At 43.3% G+C, this 22,100-nt stretch overlaps 1 protein-coding gene across 2 annotated transcripts; it reads right to left on the bottom strand.

Moving 5' to 3' along the window:
* Window positions 1-114: 114 nt before the first annotated feature.
* Window positions 115-21,470, bottom strand: LOC108156139 (protein neuralized). Of its 2 annotated transcripts, none has more exons than XM_017287454.2 (3): window positions 21,173-21,470; window positions 2,173-3,947; window positions 115-2,106 (listed from the first exon to the last, which is right to left on the bottom strand). In XM_017287454.2, exons 1-3 carry the CDS (start codon window positions 21,195-21,197, stop codon window positions 1,858-1,860), a joined length of 2,049 nt encoding a protein of 682 aa, XP_017142943.1. In that variant the 5' UTR covers window positions 21,198-21,470; the 3' UTR covers window positions 115-1,857. The 2 variants fall into 2 exon arrangements, with proteins under 2 accessions (XP_017142943.1, XP_017142942.1); XM_017287453.2 differs by lacking the exon at window positions 21,173-21,470 and adding an exon at window positions 13,391-13,652.
* Between the last annotated feature and the right edge of the window lie 630 nt (window positions 21,471-22,100).

Raw genomic sequence — 22,100 nt, 5'->3', positions numbered from 1 at the left:
CTAGAGTGTGGCCGATACATCTCCATTATTTGTGGTGAATAAATAGTAACGTCTTCGGCTGGAATCTCCCTTTATTTTTCGACCTATTTTCCCCAAAATGAAAAACAAACTGTCTGATATTGTTGTCAGTAGTGTATTTAATGGTATTACAGCATTGCGTTGTCTTACATATATCAAATATAATTTCATAAATACATTTAAATGTTTACTCATAACTAGGCATTTGTATCCGTAAGAGTACGAATACTTATTCATTAAAAAATTAAAAATTAATTATAAATAGTGGCAATAACAAATGTCTCCATTGTATCCCTCTCGCCTTATCCAATCCAATCCAATTCAATCCATCCATACTTATAACAAAAATAGTATGCTTGCGCTTCATTTCGCATTCCATTATTTTCTTTGTTTCTTTTGCTTCTTAGATGATCTTTTACTTTAATACAATCTTAGGTAAAGTTTGTTTTGCTCTGTGTGTTTCTGCTTGGTGTTTTTAATTAATTATTGGCAATTCTCTAACTGCATGTTTCTGTTCTTTTAGATGGGCATCCAGTTTTCAATACATGTATTTCCTTTCGAGCTGTTGCTGTACAACATACAAGTCTTTTGTTCATTTAAAATATATAATCATTTTTTCATTAAAAATATGTGCACTACTTAAATGTTAATTCATTAAAATGCGGCATTTCCATTAAAATTGCTTAGCGTGAGTGCTCAATATACGATTTTCCTTCATAGTTTTCTTTTTTGTTTTTTTTTTGTTTTGTTTTGTTTGGTTGAAGTGAAGTCCCATTTTGTTTTTTTTTTAGATTAAACTTCAGCATAATTCGTTGACTAGAAATTAACTTAAAATATCGCTTAAAACTAAACTATAAACTAGTTTTAACACGCATCCTGCTCTTGCAGTTTTCTGTCTTTCTTGTATTTTGGTTTTCGTGCATATAAGCATTTTTCTCTGATCTCAATCTTTTTGTGCTGGCAGAATAGATTTATTTTCTGTGCTTTTCCTTCTGTTCGGAAAGTAGTCAATGGTTTTAGTTCCTATAATTTCCATGTATTGTAGTTGCCGCAAGCCTAAACATATCTTTTCATTCAAAATCCTTTAACAATTTTCATAATTTTTGCAAATTCAAAACATTTTTTAGCACCAAAATGATTGGAAATATATAATTTTTGTTTTGTTTTTGAATCGAAATTTTCATATACAGAAAAAACTAAGTAAATTTGCAACAACTTTTGTCCTTCAATTTTTGCACAATACAATAAAAAAATGTAATACAAAAACGGATCGGCTCTGATCAATCGTTCAATCCTTCCATACAATACTTTGGTTTTTAATATTTAGTATACAACACGCATAAATATATTATGTATACCATATGTACGTGGCTTCGGTGTTTACAAAAAATTTAAATAAACGTAAAAATCTCGATTGAACAATACAATAATATTCCCAGGGGGCTCCGGCTCTCGGGCGCACTCTCTTATACTCATAAAATCACAAAAAATTAAATATATATAATACAAATATATAAGAAGCATGCAGACATTCTTGCTTCTGCCATCTCTCTAGTAAGTCCTTTCTATAATCTTTAGTTTCTGCAAAAATATCAATTATTTGTTAATACTAGAGTCTTGCAATCCATTCCATGCCGGGCTCTTTTTCCTTCCTTATGCCCTATATAATTGATCTCTCTTCCGCTGCTCTCCTTTTCTTACGAAATGCAACAAAGTATTTTTTATAGTAGTTTTGTTTTTTTTAGATTTAATTGCGAGTTAAAAGGTTTTCGTTTGTTTAGGAAACTGAAACGCTTCCCGCTGGCTTGAGGGGGTTGCTCCTACGCTCAGTGGCGGCTCCTACGTCGTGTAGGTCCTAATGACATCTCGAATCACTGCCCGACACAGCGGACAATGGCCACCGCCCGCGCCGCGCCACTGCTCGATGGCGCAGTTGTAGCACATGCACATGTGTCCGCACATATAGAGCACCGAATCAATGGGATTCTCATAGCAAATAGTGCACTCCGCGCTGGAGTCCGTGCTATGCTGATCGCTCAAGCTATCCTTCCATTTGTTGGCAGCATTGTTTGTGCTATTGGCGATGGGCTATACGAAAGAAATGTCTGTTTAGTACGACGCAAAGATGGAGATCTCTCTCTGTTTGGGACTCACCTCAATATACTGACTGCTGGCGGTGCTGATGAGGGTCCCACTGCTGCAGGCTCCGGCCAGTATCCCACTGGAGGTCACCGTCGTGGTCGTTGGCCTCGACGACATCTGTTGGCCATTCAGATCATGGGAGCTGCTGGCTGGCGGGAGATTTACGACCAGCACAGTGCCACCGCCATTCGGTTGGATCTGCAGGATGTCACCATTGGAGGGCATGCTGATCATACGACTCCCGTTCGCTGCTCCAGCGGCAGATGCCAGCGTGCTCGTGCTCTGCGCCACACTCAGCTGTGAGTTGTGTTGCAGCATCTTGGTGGCCGCCCCAAGCAGCTGTCCGGCATTCAAGCTGGTCATGGACTCGGTCATGGGCAGCATTCTCGAGGTAGAAGCGGAGGAGGTGCTGCAGGCGCTGGCATTCACCTGCGGCTGTGAGGGATATGCCACCATGTTCGGCAGCTGCTGGCGGAACATCCTCAACGACTGCGTCGAGCCGTAGACATCGAGGAAGGCCCACAGCTGCAGGGACTGATCCACGTGCATCACCACAACGGCTGGGCCATTGTTCTTGCTGATCGACACCTCCCCGTTGGGGGCCACAAAGAAGGCAATCTCATCGCCGCGCTGCGGGGCGGCCGCAATGTCTTTGCTGACGACCCAATACTCGGGACGATCGAGCAGAAAATCGGAATCATTTGGCAGATCGTTTGGTTGCAGGACGGCAGGATTGCACGACGTCAGACCCAGCGCCAGGGCACCCACATACATCTGTTCTGTTTTGAGGACCTGCACAATCAGCTTCTCCCCGATGCGTATGGGGCGGGCCGTGAAGACATAGCCCTGGCAAAAGTCCGACTCTGTGCGGGAGGCAATGAAACGGTCATGGGAGAGACGCACATTCCTGCCCTTCGTGATGTGGAAGGGCACGGGAATGAGCCGTCCATTGGCATTGTATCGCAGCGGTGGCAGACCATTCGCCAGGTCGTGGGCGATGGCCGCCTGCTCCACACTGGCTGTGGCGTTTCCTGTCAAATGCAGCGACTGCAGCGACGGCATCACATGCCGCTCCAGATCGTGCTCGATCACGCCGCCGTTCCCGGGCAGCGAACGACGCGACTGCTGATGCGGATGATGCGGATTCAGGGCGGATTGCGGCGGCATCTGCTGCTGCATCTGTGGCACCGGCTGCTGCTGCTGCTGCTGTTGGATCACTGGTTGCAGGGGCAGGGACTGGGTGATCTGTTGCTGCTGCTGCTGGTACATGTAGATCCTCGAGTCCAGGAATTCAATTCCCGTGCAATTGCCATAAATATCAATCACAGTCCACAGCAGGCTTCGCGTATCGATCCCCGAGAGGATCACACCCTTCTCCTCATTGTTGATCCCGTAGATCACGTCCCCCGCATTGTTCACGTAGTAGTACAGGATGTTGTCCTTCTCGCAGTACTGCTCGTGCAGGGCCTTGGCCCAGAAGCCGGGCCGATTCGTCAGATCCGGACAGGCATACTTGGGCAGGGTGCCCTCCAGCGACACAGGATCGTTGCTGGTGAACCCAAAGCGTATCCCTCCATTCCAGTTGTTCGAGATCTCCGCGAACTTCACGCAGATCCTTTCGTTGATGCGCACTGGGCGCGCCGAGAAGGTGATGGCCCGACAGAAGCTCTCGTAGCGACGTGCCAGAGTGCCATCGCGGGAGATCCTGATGTTATCCCCGTGCACGCTGTGGAACTGCAGGGGCGGCAGGTTGTTGGGTCCAGGGCAGGAGGAGGGCGAACGGCGAACTGTTGGAAAAAAGAGAAACAAAATTCTGAGTTTAGAAAGGGTTTTCGGTGGGGAGATCTATGATGGATCTATCTACGACTTGTATTTATCCCTTAGATACTTTTTCTACAGCCACATTTATCCATTCTACTCATTCTTCTTCCCATTTATCTCTTAGATACATTTTCCGCCACATTGTTTGAACATTTTTTGTCTTAGAGAAGAGCCACAGACACGTCCCACGTATTGGATTACGCATCTTCTTGGCTGCAGAGTTTTTGGCAGGTAGCCGGCAAGCCATGTGCTAGATATCGGATTACAGAGCAGCCTCGCTCTCGCTTCGAGAAGTCAATAAACCCCAGAAACCTAGGCCCTGGTATCCCTGGGCCCTAGTTGCAGCAGCACGTGACTTCGATGAAGATTATTGATCCCCATTCGATGGGGTAATGATCTCTCAGTGATTCGAAAAGCGGGGGAGCATAGATCTTTCAAGGGAACTCAACTTAAGACCTTGAAACGAAAGGAGAAATGTAGGAAGAACCAAAGGGAGAACAGATCTGGGAGCACCGATCGCAAGGGATCCTCCAGTGGATCAACAGGCGGATGTTCTACATAGAACAAACCATATTTCAGGGTCAGATGGTGGCATCTTTTCCTGGAAAACTGCCTTCGAAAAGTGTGTGTATTTCGGGCATATGAAAATATTGTTCTTGGGAATTCTGGGCAAGAACGTGAGTGTTCAGAAAATAAATTTAGGGTTACATTTGAGTAGCTTTTCTGGTAATTTTCAATGACAAGGGAATCCCTAAAAAATACACCAAAAATTTCTTAATTCTGATCCGCCAGCAATTGGCATTAATTAATAATAAGGTGCACCTTGCAACCGTGCAACAGCTGCTGGCGACAACAATTACCACCAGCAGACGACGACTCCCGACTCCTGAAGGATGCCAAGGACCTGCAGAAGTATCTATAAGCAATCCATATGGCAATATAAATAATTACGAAAAAAGAATGACAGAGGACAGGTTTTTCCTTTAGACATCAGACGAAAGCGACTGGCTGTGGCATGCCGCCAACAGTTGCACAGGGCAAAAAAAAAAAGGTAAAAATGTAGAGAAAATACAAAAAAAAAAAGAAGGACCTGCACAACATCAGGGACGGACGTGCAACAAAAGGAGGCAGATGGAGACGAAGACGCAGACGGAGAGGCATGAAAGATGAAGATGATTACCATGTTGATATGCGGCGCGTGGCAGCAGCAGCAGCAGGAGATCCAGAGCGAGGATCAGCGGCGGCATGTGGCAGCTGCCACACGAAGACGGAGACGGCGAAGTAGGAGGCGGGGGCAAGAAGCGGCAGGAGGCGGGGGCTAAGGTCAGAAGCAGCTGTACATTCGGGGGAAACAGGTAAAACTACCCTCGAAGCAGACGAGTGTTCCAGTGTTCCAGTGCTCGATTTTCGTCCACCGAGGGAGGGTTGCCTGCCCTTTCCCTGGGCTTCGATCGGTGTGTCCTAGGGGTTGGCGGCAGCTGTTCAAATTTCATGAAAAACGAACCAACGACAGATACAGCGATACAGAGATACATCGAATGCAAAAGATTCTCCCTCTCCCGCTCTCTCTCTCTCGCTCCTTGAGGGTTGAAATTTAATCCCCGAGAGTCCCAAAAATCCTGCAGGAGCAATGACTTGCAGAAGCGGCGGCAGCAGAAATCTGTACAGAGAAATCCCCGTTCTGGGCAGCGTTTAAGTGCTTCTCCACTTCCGCACTGGAAGAAACAGGAAGTCTCTGTGCCCCTCGCCCTGCAGCAGCAGAAGGAAATCACAAAAATCACACAGAAAGTGGAAAGGGAGCAGCTATCTCTAAGGTTCTCTGTGCTTCCGGCCACAGATGGAGAGAGAGAGAGAAAGAGAGGGGGCAGCCAGGGGTGACTAGAAGGAGAGCCCCACTCCAAAGAGAGGAGCCAACACTCCAGAGAGGAAGAACCAGAAACGCAGAAGTGTCCGCAGAGATCTGCAGAAACACCCGATCCCAAAGGCTTCTTCCGACTGCATCTCTTCCTCGGTTTCTTCGATAGAATGTGCCCCATCAATATTTATGAATCGACAACGCCAGACATTTGAGGAAGTAGGAAATCACGTATATTCCACGGTGCAGACGTGTATTGGAGCTATTAGCGGCGGCTGCAGCAGGATGTGGCGACGCCTACTTTTTACTGCAAACTGGAGACCGGCAGCCCCACGCCACATGCCACATGCCCCAGACACAGACAGACAGACAGTTTGTCCAGTCAATGGAAACACAGAAGCTATGCCATGAATGAAAGACGGCGTCTCTGTTTTTCCTTGTTTTTCCCCTGAATTTACAATGCACACAACGGTTTTACGACGCGTCGATACTTTCAATTAGCCATTGGATAGCAGAGCCCCCCTCCCCGACGCCAACCACGATCCCAACTCCATCATAGACCCTTCAAGTCCCAATTAATTAACAGAAGCTGCGTTGGAATTGTCTCTGGAATGAGGGGTTTCCTCTAAATGAATGAGGCTTTTCCTCGGTATTAAATAGAACTAATTGCATGGAAAATGTGTGTGGAATATGATCGGGAAACGATCTTTGCTAAACGAAGAATTATGTGGGACAGCACATTAGCAATCTTTAAACAATCCCCACATCCAAGATCTCTCTCTGTTCTTCCCATCTAAAGATCTCCTCTTCCGTGATGATCCTCTGAAGATCTCCCTATCTTAATGATCTTCTCTTCTGTGATGATCTCCTTTTCCGCTCATCTCCCCCTTCTAATGATCCACTCCTCTTATCCTCTTCTGTGCAGATCTTCCCCCCCCCTCCTGTGAGGATCTCCCTTTTAGTTTAATGTAGATCTCTGCACAAAATTGGCAGCATAATTTAAGGCCCAAACTACCATTCGGCAATCGGCAATCGTTCGGATGAGAAAAGTTCAAACGAAACTCAAAGAAGACCAAACACCGAAGCCCAACGATCGTTGTGGTGGTGCAACAGAGAGGCAGTGGCACCGCGGCACGAAGGCAAATTTTCGTCGTTTTGGGAGAAAAAGGAAAAACCTGATTTACCGTTTGGCAGGCAGATCGTCCCGTACCGTCCCATGTACGAGGCCCCGAACCAAAACATTTCCCACGCTGTGCAAAACACAGAAAAGAAACAATTCCCACGACTCCAAATTTGTATATATAGAAGAGAAGAGACGAGATATATCGAAGAAAACCTGTAACAAGCCGCAAAATAATTGCAACCAGAGATGGAGCCGAAGAGTGAGAGAGCGAGAGAGCTAGAGAGATCTTCTCTAAGAGAAGCCGAGACCAGAGACCAGAGAGCGGGTGGAAATATCATGTGAAAATCATGCAGGTGTCATAAATACAACTCCAGAGCATGAGGCAAGAGGCAATCATTGGAACCACAAAAAGATGAAGATCACAAGGGAATCAGCGATTCAACGACTCATTAGATTTCAATTGGCACTCAATCGATGGAAAATGCAATGAAAATTCGTTGAAAATTGAGTTACATTAACTCTGGGGAGATACATCATTAAACAGACAGACAGACAGACACCCCTGTGCCCCCTTGAAGTGGAGATTTGAGCGTTGAATGGTAGCCTCTTCAGGAGATTTATGGCTTGGATGGTTGGATGGATGGGAGCTTAATAGATGCTTAACGATTTGTGTTAACAAATCACTCAAGACCAATCTGGGCAGAGATCGTAGACCATTTTTAAATGGAGAAAGCAGGAGTCTAGAGAGTGTCCTACTTTGAGAGATCTTTGAAGAATGAACAGAAGAATTTAGCCAATGATTGGGACAGCAATTAAGAGAGTGATTATGTGCCTATCCCAAGCAACAAGTGATAGACTCTGTCTGTCTCTGCCCACTCGCTGTGCCTTAGAGTTCATAGGTCACGTGCCGCCGTGTGCTATGCCCACGTGCATGATTCATAGAGGAAAGGGAGACGTGTGCGGACAATTAACACAACGACTGGAAGGCCGTCGACCGTCGTTTAATTGCACCGGAAATGCTCCATAAACAGGGAATAGAGGGGAAACCTCTGCGTAGTGGGGGCTTTTCCGTATCATTTACAAATTGTATCAATTGGTCAACCATTTGGCATAAATTACATTGGCGGGAGAGGGAGAGTGGAGTGTGGATCGATTGAGTGGGTGAATGAATGAATGAATATTGAGGCAAGCTTTTGGCCTACGGACTACACTGCGGGGCTTGTCAATGGCTCAAGCACAGCCCACATGCCACACGATAAAAAGCCTCGGATACACCTCTCTCTCTCTCTCTCTCTCCGTTAAAGGTGCAACATTCATTACATGTGTGTGTGGGTTAGTCGTTTGGATTAGAAGATAGACCGAAGACAACAGACGATGGATGTTGTGGGCAGCAGTCGCTCCTCCGCTCTTGCTCTCGCCCTCGCCCCCTGATTTGTTGTCTGTGTAAAACAATTCTCACAGCAATAAAAATAATGCTAAATTCTTGGCTTAAATTAACTGCAAATTAAGCTGTAGCTGTGACTAATTAATGTTAATTAATAACTCACAAAGCAGAAAAAAAAAAAGCGGAGATGAAAGTTTTCTTTGACAGAAATCCAAAGGAAATAAAGGAATAATCAAAATAGTACTCCGATTAGGATGATTTAAAGCATTTAGGTACTCAATATCTTCATCTAAAACCCTACCAAATAGGGTCACAATATCTTGAAAACTGGAATCTCCACAACTGTTTTTTAATCTGAACTTTCTCTCCCTTGAAGTATTCTTTTCTTTCCTTTCTCTAGGGTATCCTCCATAGTCGTTTACTTGCCTAGTCTTTCCCCTTGGATGCAAAAAACAAACCACTTCCGTTCATGCCTCAATCGGTGGTCAGTGCAGCGGAAACCGCACTCATCGCATCGCATCGCACGAGAGAAGAGAAGAGAAACTTCTGTCTCTGAGGAGAGTGTTTTCCCCCCGCACTAAAGACCCGGTTTTATGACACTGCCCCCTCTCTGTTGTAATTCTAGTAGCCTCTTTTTTTTACAGCAAAGAAAATGGGAAATAGACTGCAAAATATAATAAAAATAATTGCACAACAGAAACACAGAAATGTGGCGACAATACGATGGAAACCAGAGGTCAAACGACGAGTACGAGTATGGCTGGACAGCACTTGGTGGGTTGGGGTGGGAGAGGGGGTCTCTTCCTCTAAGTACAATGCACTTTTGAGGCGATTAAGCGAAATCTGATGCCGCAGATGGATGCAACAGACAGACAGAGAGAGAAATCAATGCTGGAAAAAGAGCTCCCCAGAAGCCCCTTAAGAGAAGCCGCATTTGTCCACCTTTTCTCTCTCTTTTGGTGGGGGGTTCAATGACACCTCATGTCCCTGTGGTGTTTTCCTCATTTTTCACACACCAAAAACGGTGCCCCCTTCTAAATATAATTAGCTAAATGGAAAGAGAGCATGGCCAAGCTGTAAAAAACGTGCTATAGATAGCAGATAGAAGGAAGAGAGCAGAGAGAGAGAGCGGCTACGGGGGTGGGTGGCCGACAGCTCCAATCAAATTTACATGTTGTTTTATTTTTACAAGACAACAAACAACACCAGGAATGGGAACACCTCTCTCTCTCTGTCTCTCTCTCTGTCTATATATATGATATGGTATATCTGCTGCTTGTTGCGCTTCCATTTGTGCGCTGAAGCATGCCCCACGGCCTCACAGGCCCCACAGGCCCCACAGCTACTCCAAGCCAAGAACAACCGAAGCGTATAGCGGCCATAAAAACACGATCTAAATACAGAAATACACGCAGAAGGAAGCCTAAGACACTTCATCACATCATAATATAAACCAAAAATAGAGAGCTCCAAGAGTTTTCGAAAAGTTCCCTCTCAGGAAATGGGAAATGCTATGACTCTAAGAAAAATTAAAGATCCTTTCAAAAGAAATACCCCAAAATGAATAATTCCCTAAGCAAATAATTCCCTAATGAAGTTTTAAATTTCCCTGTAGCATATTCAAAGAAATGGAACCCCTTAAGGAGGTGTTAAACAAAGGAAATTAAGGAGAATAATCCCTATCCCTAAAATGCTATTTTTATTCGAAATTTTCCTACTTTAAACCACATTTTCATACAGTTTTCAAATGGAAAGGAATGATAGGGTAGCGTCTAGGGTAGCCTCTTGCTCTTAGATAAGCTTGGACGTCTCGTAAGCCTTTGTTTTGTTGCGTTTATCGAAGCGTTGCAATATCTACTAACCCTCCACCAGAGACTCTACATATACGAGTATATATATAATACAATATCATATAATGTAGGCCCTCCACAGATGATACGACTCTTGCATTTCCACTTCTTGCCGCACTTGACTGCACAACGACGCTTCGTCTTTGTGTTGTGTATTTTTTCTGTAATTAAATCACTCAAGCGTTGAACGGGGGGAATGTTCAAGAAGAGGCTTCCTTTTTCATAGAAAACACATCATTAAAATGTGATTATTATAAGGGCTACAAGAGGCGCTCTTCCAGCATTTGTTTCTTTACAAAATATGTTTTAGATATCTTTTAATATTCAGATACATTTAACATATTTAAACCATTTGGAACAGCTGCAAAAAGTCTCAAAGCTAGTTCTAGTTCTTCCCTGAAGCCACATTAAGGCCGAAAATAAAACGCCACAAAGCCAAAAAAAAACCCGATTTGACCAAGTTTTTCGATGGACAGCTGCTGCTGCTTTTGGGACATAGAAATACGATAGATTAAAGACCCGTAGGTGGTGTTCCATGGTGGCAGTGATTTATGCATATCGCCCGCCTCTGCCTCCCGTCGCACGCCCTCCTAGTGGCCCGTAGATAATTGACCCAAAGAGATGCCTTTTTATACCCGTTACGATACGATACATAGGTATTTCTGCTCCCTCCCTCCCCCTCCTTTTGCGTGAGATAATTGCAGCTGCCTCTTGGTTCGTTTTACCTGGCCTGGCCTTTTGTTGCAACACCCTTCCCTGCCTCGGGGCAGCCAGAGCTTGTTTTTTCTTTGTATCTAATTTATCTATGGAGTGCGTTATCTTCCTCGAGAGACACAGATACAGATACAACCCTGTTAACCATTTCTGTACTACATTTACGGGGTCTTAGAATGTACTGCCAACCCTTTGGATTCATTAACTGATAAAAGTTAATAACAATTTGGGTCGAGAGAAAAGATAAAAAAAAACATATGAGAAAGATCTACTATCTCTTTTGTGTGGTTTTATAGGTATTCCTGACCGAAAAGTTTCTGTATTTAAAAGAGTTCTCTATGAATTTTGGGAATAATAATTGAATCTAATCTTATGATCGGTCCTGTATCAATTCTAACTATAATTAGGCATTCTCTGAATCCCAAAAATCCCCCTAATTTATAGCAGTTATATTTTTGTAATATTTATGGTCTATTTCTTAATCAATTTTCAACCACACTTGTGTTAAGAGATAGCCACATTTGTACTTATTCGCACATGATTCATTCTTAAACCCGGAGATATTCGTTTTACATTTGTAAAGGATACAGAAAATCGCATTATTTCCAACATTCTCCTGGATCAAATCTAGCCACACTTTATCTCTGGCACGACAAAAGCGAATATTATTTGCACTGACCGTTATCAGAGAACAGAAGTGGAGTGGGAAAATAGAATTGGCACAGGCACACCCCCTATCAGCAGATAATTTCACAATCATGAGAGCCACAGATGTGTGAGTGCAGTGCCCAAGAGATGGACGGGTGACACATCGACTAGCATGAAGTCATAGGCGGAATAACAGCAAAACGAAAGAAGAGCAGAATTACCCCAGAGGAAGAAGAATTACCCCAAGAAGGGAACAAAAATTACCCAAGAGCCGAGCGAGAGAGTGAGAGCGCAAGGAAGAAGCGTGGGCGTGGGTGAGGGTGAGCAGAAACGCAACAGATGTGTATGTAATTGTTGTTCCCCTTTCTATGGGGGTGTGTGTGTGTGTGTGTCACTCGCAAAATAACAATCGAAGGTCGCTTCGGCAGCCAGCGAACAGCGAGCACTCTCTCGTAAAAGCCGAGACTATGAAAAAGTAAACCGTGAGAAGCAACAGCTATGCCGCGTTCGATCCTAAGTAAAAGCCAAAAGCAAAGATAAACTTTTTAGCCAAACGCCAAAGCCAAACGTGCCAGCATACAACGAAAATGTAATAGAAAGAAAATACAGGTAACAAACAGAAGACATAGAGAGAAAAAAAGTAAAAACCAGCTGATTCCAGCAACAACAAAGTAATTTCATTGATTACCGATACGCAACGCACGTTCAAAATGGAATGGAAGACATAAACCATTCCGTAGCCATCCAGCGGCTAACCCGCGTGGCTGAAGCTCGACTTCAAAGCTTCGGCCAGACACCATACCACACCTCTTCCTGCTGCTCCCTCCCCACCCTCCAACACAAGCTGCTTCTTGGCAGATCGTTTGCTGGATACCCTTTTGGGAGGGGAGTACACTCGAACAGTGCCTAGAGAAGCGGCTTAGGGCATCCAGGGCTCGGCTTTGCTATTTCTTCCTTCTTTTGTTTCGTGTGTGCCTTCTACCTCTCTTTTTCTTTGCTCTTTACTTTGTGCCGACGGCGGCAACGGCGCTTCGCGTACAACGATTTCCCCTTCTCTGCTGAATGGGGAATATGGGGGCTCGGGCTCGAAGAGGTCTTTGCCTATGCGTCATTGGGGCCTTTGGCTTTGGTTTTTCTGGTTTAGCCTTTAAGCCCAGAGAATCCAGAGAGAGAGAGAGAGAGGCCTGTTGGGGCCTTTTTCTCTAAATCAAAACAACAACAAAATTGTTCCCCCAAATGGTTCCCACATGAAGATAATCGTTATGATAAACAATAATCGTACGTTCGCTCCTTCTTCTTTCGGGAAGATTACTCTTTTTCCGATTCTACTTCTCCTTCAGATTCTTCAGGCAATTTGCGGTTAAATTTTTGAAATTTGTTGCTTGAAGAAGTGCATTTCTTTTGTATCAACTGACATTTCCGGCTAAGAAGACTTTCGGTTGATCTTAAGGTTAATTTCTTTAGAAGAAACCTTGAAAAAGCTAAGTTTCTTCAAGTGTAAAGGCCATTACCCCATTCATAAAACATTAACAATATTTTGGCGTGATCTTAGCCCACTTGAGAGGGAAATTTGCTTTTGTTTTAAGGCAAACAGAATTCTCTGTTTGTTTGACTTTGAAGAAACGGCAAAGAAAAATGCTAATGTATGCAGAAAGCACCGAGCGATTGCTTTTGATTTACTTATTTATCTTTGCCGCATTAATTAACAAACGCTTCAGAGATCCGGGTAATATTATGTGGGAAACGGAATCATTTCTTAATGAATTCAGTCTGTGATCACTCTTTCCCAGGCCCAAACGGATAGCTTTATAAGAAATGGTGGTGTAATTACTAACCGAGTCCGAAGCGCTTCTTGATCTTTTTGAGCAAGTGCATCTTCTTTTTGCTGGACAACTTGTCTTTGGTGCTCATCAGCAGCTCGTTCGATTCCATCGCCAGGACCTGGGCGGCCTGCTGGGCGGGCGTTCCATTGTGCTGATGATTCTGCTGATTGTGATGCTGGTGCTGATGCTGGTGATGGCTGTGGCTGTGGTGGATGCTCAGGTGGGGATGGCTGCCCTGGGTCATATAGTTGGCTGGTATATCCGAAAGACCCATCTTAGGTATTATTGCTTTTTGGTTTTTTTTTCTTCTGCGGAAAAACTATCAAAGTGTGGCGTTTGGAAAACGCTAAAACCCAACAGAGAACTGCTCTACAGCTGCTTGCAAACTTTATTTGGCATTAAATTAAACGATAATTGTTCTTTTCGATTCTAGTAAAACATTTTGGATTTTTTTGTTTGGCTCTCGTTGGACGCGCAACAAACGACAAGGTACACGGAACGGAACAACGGACACACGAACAACCGAACGACTGACAACGACAGAGACGAAGGCGAACCGAATGCTTCGACGTTACAATTTTAACTGTTCTTGGGTCTGCCTCGGCTGCACACGATAGAGCCGCTGCTCGGCTGGAAAACGCCACAGCTGAGAGACGGCTAGGCACCCGCAAGGCGAAGGGGGAAGGTATGTCAGACGGAGGGTAGGGCCGGTGCACTCTCTTGGTTGTACATTGGATTTAATTTTTGTGGAAACTGCGGCGACAAAGCAGGGAGCATGCAAACAAATCTTTTTAAGGACACTCTTTTAGAGAGTGATTCGTTGATTCAGGGAGTTACGGGATTTAGTTTGGGTCATATTACATTATTTAAATAATTCAAGTCCACAAGACAATATTTTTTCGCAGCTGTACTGATTTTTCAGTGATTTTCACGATGAATTTTAGTGAAAACCTTATTTTTATAATTAAAATCTAAAAAGCATTATTTTCTGCAGTTCAACAGAATTTTTAATGCAGTAAAACGGAGTTAAACCAGTTTTTCAGTTTTAATAAATTTTTAAGTATTATTCTCTTTTTTTAAAATTTTTCTCTCCAGTAGAGATTGCCCTGTCGGACCTCACCTTCTTTTACAATATACCCTGTCAAAAGGCAACACAAACACAGCGTGAATTTCAGTTCTCTCTTGCAGCTGTTTCTTATTTACTATGGTTTCCGCTCGCTCTCTTTGTGCCTGCCATTCGCGTTTATCGTCGCTGAGCCTCCCTTATAATTCCCCTTTGTGGCACAGCGGCTTGGCTTGGCTCTTGGCTCTCCTTGCCTCCTCGCTTCTTTGCCTTTCCGCACACCTTGATCAGCGATTCCTTTTATGCCCATTCTTGCTTCTAGGCCAAGACGCCTGCAGACTGCAGCCTGCATATTGCCTTTGGCCAGAACGCTCTGCTCTGTGCTCTACTCTCTGCTCTACCCCTGTGATCTCTACTAACTGTTGTTTTCCCTTCTGGTCTGTCCGTCGGGTCTCTCTGTGTTTCGCAGCAGTTCAAGCCAAGGTTCAAAGCAATTCTCTGTCTTCTCTGTTTTTGGGAAAGGTCATAAGGTCCATCATTCCATTCGACGGCTCTCCATATAACTCGTGTGTAACTCTGGGGGGGAAACTATGCAAATTGCCCCCTTAATGCTTTTGATCGTGAACTTTGTTCGGAAATTTCGTACTCTAGGGGGTTTGGAGTACATTTGCGGTACTTCATTGCGAGTAGAGAGCGAATATCCCCTCAAAATATCCTCTTTCTTTGATGATTTTACCAGAAATTTCTTTTATACGAATTTATCTTCCGTATGAGATAGAACTTCTATTAAAATCTTCAAGAAATCCATTGCTTCCATGGGAATACCTTCATCCCCTTTCTTTGACATTCTCCCCCGATTCCGTATTCACAGTATTCAAAGAAACCAACAGAAACGAGGGGGAACGTTGTGAGTTGCTGCGGACACCGAAACTCTACAGTTATACCCGATACTTAGTCAGTATGGCTCTCCTGCGGCAGACGCCGCTAATATTAAACGACACGACAAAGAGTCCGTGCGAGAGAGACAGAAAATCAGTCTGAGCAGGACGTCGGGCGCTGCGTAGCCAGTGCAAATTGATTTGTTCCTTTTGGGTATAAAAATGATCCGATCTGATCCAAATTCAGCAGTCTGATAGATATGGTCATTATCTATGATTCTGCGTTTTTAGTTTTCTCGAATCTGCAATATTGTGGATGCAACAGATTTTCGTCCTTTGTGGGGGCGGAAGGGGGTGGGGCGAAATTCTGAGATATATGTTTTATAGTGAGATCTAACAGAAGTGCGGATACCAAATTTGGTTACTCTAGCCTTAATAGTCTCTGAGATTTGTGGATGCCCCAGGTTTTCGTCCTTTGCGGGGGCGGAAGGGGGTGTGGCGAAATTTGGACACGAAACGGTCAAGGTCCGATATCACAGGAGTGTGGATACCTAATTTAGTTGCTCTGGCTCTTATAGGTTCTGAGATCCTTGAACTCATATTTTGCAATTGGCAAAGCCGACCATGAAACAGGTTTCATGGTGTTAGAGAGAGACAGAGCGAGAAAGAATGAATTTGTTTTCTTGATTCTGGCTATAATAATTATACGATCTGGTTGAGATCAGGTTTACACTCTAGAACATATAGTCATCCTCTACGATTCTGCGTTTTTGGTTTTATCGTATCTTTAAAAATGTGGATGCCACAGATTTTCGTCCTTTGTGGGGGCGGAAGTGGGCGGGGCGAAGTTTTGAAATATTTTTGTAGCAGTGACATCACAGAAGTCTGGATCCAAAACATCGTTGCTCTAGCTCTTATAGTCTTTGAGCACTAGGCGCTGAAGGGGACGGACAGACGGACGGACGGACGGACGGACGGACGGACAGACGGACAGACAGACAGACATGGCTCAATCGACTCGGCTATTGATGCTGATCAAGAATATATATACTTTATGGGGTCGGAAACGATTCCTTCTGTACGTTACACACATCCACAGTTACCACAAATCTAATATACCCCAATACTCATTTTGAGTATCGGGTATAAAAACCATAAAACATCAGTCTTCTCATAAAAACCCACACTCCAAGACCTTGAGCTGCAATTATTTTGAAATTCTTGGCTTCAAAACGAATAAAACTTTTTCCTACGATGATGGGGACACATGCTATTCGCATTTCGTTGGGGCTTTCTGTGGTTCTGCGGTTCTGCAACTGCTGTCTGCTGTCTTCGCTACTGATTATCCTTTATAGATGGATGCCACGCTGCTCTGAAGGACGATAATTGCTCAGAGAGTGCTCTTTGGCCATCATCATCAATGCGCTGGACAGCAACAGCAGCAGCAGCAGCAGGACAGAAGCAGAAGCAGACTTGACAGCAGATGCAATTTTCAAGATCGGAAGGGATCAAGATCGGAAGAAGCAGTTCGGTACGTTAGGTAGGGGCTGTGGGGAACGTAGGGAAACAAGGAAAGCATTTAAATTTTGATATTAAAGTGGAAATGCATATTCAGCATCCTGGCAGCAGGCGTGCGTCCTGGAAATGCAGCTGCTGTGTGCCTGTTTTGTGCAAAAAAAAAGGACCAATATATTGGCGAAACAGGAACCAGCGGCAACCAGCAAGGAGCCCAGCGGATCAACCCCAAAAAATTGTCAAAGAGCATAGCAGAAAAGGCGTCCATCTGTGGTTGCAGTTTTCGAAACGAAAAAGGACCTGGGAAAAAGGGGTCTACACTCATTCGTTGTCCTGTTTCGATCGCTCTTTGCTCTGTTTGTTTGCCTATTTCCAGGTGTAAAAATTCCTAGATACAGAAAGGATTTTCAAAGCCACGTGCCGAGGGTCGAGGGGCGACCGACGTGCGCCAGTTGCCAGTCGGAGTCGATAGATAATGCTGCTACTCCTTCCATCTACCCCCGACTCCTGTTTCAACTCCATTTATAAATACGCGCCTGTTTATATATTCATATTTTGTCAGCAGTCAGACCCCTCTTCAGGGCAGATGGTGCTTCTTGATGGGGGAGATAGGCCCCAGATACAATACTATCTCCTGCTCTGTTTCTGTTTCGGTTTCTGCTGTTTGTGTGTTTAAATATAGATTTTTGGCACAAGAGAGGCCCCCAGAAGGCATTTTGCAGAACGCAGTCTTTGGTCTCCCACGAACATCTGCCAACAGCAGAAGTATCTTCGTATCTCAGTCTCAGTCTCAGTCTTCGCTGAAAACCCGCATTTATCTTTTTACCTTTGGCCTGACAATTGTCTACATTTTCGAGCATTGTCTTGGAGGATGTCACAGCCACCGAGCCGATTTACCTTTGCAGGCAGTTCCTTAACCTCCCTCCAACTCCTCACCGCTGGTGTCCTTTCTGATCCCTGTCACTGTCCCACTGTCCCTGTCCTGTCTGTGGAGAATTGTGTTCTTAGGCAAGCGTTTAATGAAAATGCCAAATGATGATTTTGCACGCCAAGTGATAGATAGATCAACGATCCAAAATTGTGGGAAATATTATAAGAAAATGTCCAAGAAAATGCCTAATCGATCTCTGGCAAAAGGCAGGTTTAACAGATATCAAAGTTCTACCACCAATCGGTGGAAAAAACGAGGGATTAATAGATCAGTTTACAAGCAAAGTTCCACCCACGGTTCCAGACAGAATGGTAAACATTTTTTATCTTTAGATATTTCTCAGATATTTCCATTCCGTCACATTTCGAAGATAACAAAAACCCACACCCTCTACGTTTATATGGTGGTCTCTTTTCGAATAAAACCTCAAAGATAAACAGAGAATAAAAACAGGGTTACACAAATGATATTTTGATTGAATTTCCCTACACACATATCACATTATATCATATCCATTGAAGGGGAGGGGGTCTGCTCCTACCCCCCTCTATGATCATGCTGTAAGCAAATGTTTGGGGTCCGTCTTCACCTTGGGGAACGACGACAACTCAAAAATGTCTGATAAACCCCATGTCTGGGCAGTAGATAAAAATAGGAAATATATAGAAATAATGAAACGATTTCTAATCATCGGAATGGCATCTAAATTAAATGGGGAATGGAATCTGAATACTGCAAAAAAAAAAGAGGAGTTTCAAGTGTTTCTAGAGATAGAGATACGTTCAAGGGACAGGAAGAGGCCTATGAGGAAGTAGATTGGAATGATTTATATACCAAAACCAAGAGAAGTTGTATATATATATACCAGAATCAAGGGAATGAACAGAATGATGGTATTTATATACTAAAATATACCAGAATCAAGAGAATGATGATATCATATTCCTACTATTAATATTTTATTGTAGGAAAAAGAAGCATGAAACACTTCTCGGCAGATGTCAGGCAGATCCCTTAGACAGCTGAGAATTTTGTCGATCCACCGATAACCGATCAATATCCACCACATACATAATTAAGTAAAAACTGTAGCAAAAGCCGAAAATGTTTAATTAGAAAACGACATATGCAAACGCCAGCAAGAAACGAAGAAAGGGAAAGGACGGATCCCGAACCCAAGGAGCAGAGCCTAAGGAGTTTTGTATAAATAAAACCCGAACTAATCCCAACAGGACAGGACACAAAGGGGAATTGAAGAGAACCGAATTGCGCAAGCACTTGAGAAACGAGAATGGGGAATGGAGGAGGGAGAGGCATACAGCAGAAGAACCATATCGTATTCGTATTTGTATTCTCTGTGTTTCCCTTCTCCCTAGTACCTGGTACCCAGTACCCGATCGAAATCAGGGGATAATGGTAGTAGAATCCATGAATCCCTATAGATCTTCGATCGATATATAACAAAACTATTCAAAACGTTTTGTTGCTAAAGGAATCGGTTATGATAGAGACAAAAAGATGTTTTAGATCTGAGAATCTTAGTTTTTCATCTGAAAAAACCAATTTGATCCTTAAATTTAAGGTTTCTTTGGAAATATTAGCTAAATATTTGAAGATAAATAGTGATATTTCTAGGCACTAATAGATGAACACAATGGTTATGTACATATCTACAAATTTTCCTAGAATTCTGAGTTCTTCTCAGTTAGAGTATCCTTTAGTCGATATACTTATCCGTATAATTGCTTCTTCTCCTCCAATTTTTTGGGATACCTGCCGAGACAGCAGCAGTTGGTTTTTCTCTGCATGCATCTTTGCCTCTGTCTCGATGGAAGATCTAACAAAAAGGGAATTCGTTTGAGGGATGCATTTGGCAGCAGCAGCAGCAGCAGCAGCAGCAGCCTTCGCTTCTACTTCCCATCATATCCGTATCCGTATCCGGATCCTCCTTCCTCCATTCGCGTCCTTCTGCGCATACGCTAATCAAATATCATCGAGAGAATCGAAGAGAAATACCCGCCAAAAATCAACATATGCGATCGAGGATCGCAGGATCGCGGGATCGAAGGGAAACGGCATTCCGTTAGCAGGAAAATATTGGATTGTACTGTGTGTTATGTTGGCCAAATGTTTGCCTTTTTTTCATCGGGGGTTTCAGCTTACATAGTTTTTCCATAGCAGTTTTTTCCCGCCTGGAAAACTGGAAAAACTCCCTCATCTTTCGCAGATACAAACAGGACATTTGGCAAGTCATAGAGAGAGAGAGGCCGGCCACAGCATGTGTCTTTGTATGTTTCATGGTCAAAAGGAGAGTTCGAGTTCGAGTTCCAGTTATCATCCTACCTGCGCCCAGAGCGCCTGCCTATTGGAGGTTGCTTCATTGTTCTGATCCTTCTTCGTCCTTTCCTTGGGCCATAAACTCCTATAATTTATTGTCTACAGCTGCATGGGGAATATCTTAGAGAATAATTGAAACTGATTTTTGATGGAAGAACATACATAGACTATGGACTTGTGATGATGATGTGGTAAGAAGAGCAGGTATCCTTAGCAGTTCATGTTGCATCCCCCGTTCATTGCACCTGTAAGATTGCATTCGAGTTCGCGCCCTTCGTTGAAGACTCTTGTCTATAGCCCTGTGAGAGAATTCTTCGACTCTATTCCTTTAATTTTTTTTTTTTTCTCACTTCTATTTTGTGACTTTTTGGGGGTATCTAAGCTGCTTAAGAGGCTGTTGTCCCTATATTATTATAACTTGAGGAGTAAACTCAATGATAACTCACTGCTTAAAAATAAAGGAAAGCCCTCATAGTCTGTATTTCACTTGTGCCTCTATAAGTAGCTCAATTGATGGTTGATCCTACCTTTACTGTCCCCCCAAACTGTATTTAATAACTATTTATGTGTTAAGGGACCCTTTTGCTTTCTTAATCTTTTGATTATAACGAAACTTCCTGCGAGCTCATATGTTTTTGATTAGATTTTTCTCCCAAATTTAGATATTCTAGTCGAACCTTAGATCCTTAAGAAAGTATCATAGCAGTATACGTGAAAAAACAATCGCCACAGCCAAGCACCGGCAAGGTGCCATCTCTAAGGGCGAAACAGCTGTTCACCTGCCATGTGTCTGCCCTTGTATGTGTGTTGGTGGTGGGAAATGAATGGGAAGGTCACAAATCTTATTGGAATGTCCCCAAAGTCTCCAATTGCACGATTTAAGAACTTGCAAAAACGATTATCACAAGATATTCTTATCATTGAACTACCCTCATACACCCCCCTCCCCCCCCCATAGCTTACCGAACATGCCCTCCTTTTATGTCCTCAACACCAACAGCTAAAGCCGCTTCGGAACATATTCCCATGAATTCCTTTAAAGTCTACATTTATAACGGGCTTGGACTTACCTATTTTACTAGCCGACTGTCCCATTGTTTACTATAATCACTATATCCGCTTTGATATCAAAAAGGCACAAAATGACAACAACAGCAACAGCAACTGCACATTTACAATTTCTTTGGCATCGAATTTTCAGATGGCCGTCGGCCTTTGCAATTTTCGCGTACGCACTGTATCAACTCGATGCCTATAGCAGGCGGAGGAGCACATTGTCCGAGCTATTTAGATTAGTTTTAAAACATTTTAAAGCTTTTAATTGGTGTTTGCCGGTTTTGCGAGGCAGGGATTTATCGGACTTATCGATGAGAAATCTAACTTAGCCCACCAAGTCCCCGTATATTTAAACATGTGAACAACTAGAGTTAAATCGCGATTTGTAAATTTTTTTATAAATTATTCTTGTAGATCTATACTATCCTTCCTCTTTACTTACAAAAAAACTGCGATATCTTTCATCTGAACTACGCTAAAATTCTTCAAGTTTCATTATTTTCGGGATATGTATTTTAATACCCACTAGTCGAAAATCGGTTAATCGTTCTCTGTCCATGATCGGAAATCGTATTGAACGCCTTGAACACATAAATTTATCTGATTGATGAATCAATTTTCTACAAGATTGGCTAATTCTAGAGACTCTTTTTTACTGTATAGTTTATAAAATAAGGAAAGGAAAATACCACAAAAAGAGAGCAATTCTCAACAATCGAACATAAATTTATCTGATTGATTAATCAATTTCCTACAAGATTGGGTAATTCTAGAGACTCTTTTTTACTGTATAGTTTATAAAATAAGGAAAGAAAATACCACAAAAAGAGAGCAATTCCCAACAATCGAATATTTCGATATAAAACGACATAATGACATTCTTCAGAAGAATGCATGCGATTCAGGGTGACCGTTTACGGTATTTTTAATACTTTTTAGTAT

The sequence above is a fragment of the Drosophila miranda genome, chromosome 2, assembly GCF_003369915.1.
Source record: "Drosophila miranda strain MSH22 chromosome 2, D.miranda_PacBio2.1, whole genome shotgun sequence".
NCBI classification, from domain to species: Eukaryota; Metazoa; Arthropoda; class Insecta; order Diptera; family Drosophilidae; genus Drosophila; species Drosophila miranda.
This window is presented reverse-complemented; position numbering and strand designations above follow the sequence as displayed.

Excerpts from the sequence above, each read along its gene's own strand:
- LOC108156139 (XM_017287453.2), bottom strand. The coding sequence starts at position 13,652 with ATGGGTCTTTCGGATATACCAGCCAACTATATGACCCAGGGCAGCCAT. Across the intron at positions 3,948-13,390 it reads CAAGAAGCGCTTCGGACTCG|TTCGCCGTTCGCCCTCCTCC; the intron begins GTTAGTAATTAC and ends TTTTTCCAACAG. Across the intron at positions 2,107-2,172 it reads CCAGCAGTCAGTATATTGAG|CCCATCGCCAATAGCACAAA; the intron begins GTGAGTCCCAAA and ends TCTTTCGTATAG.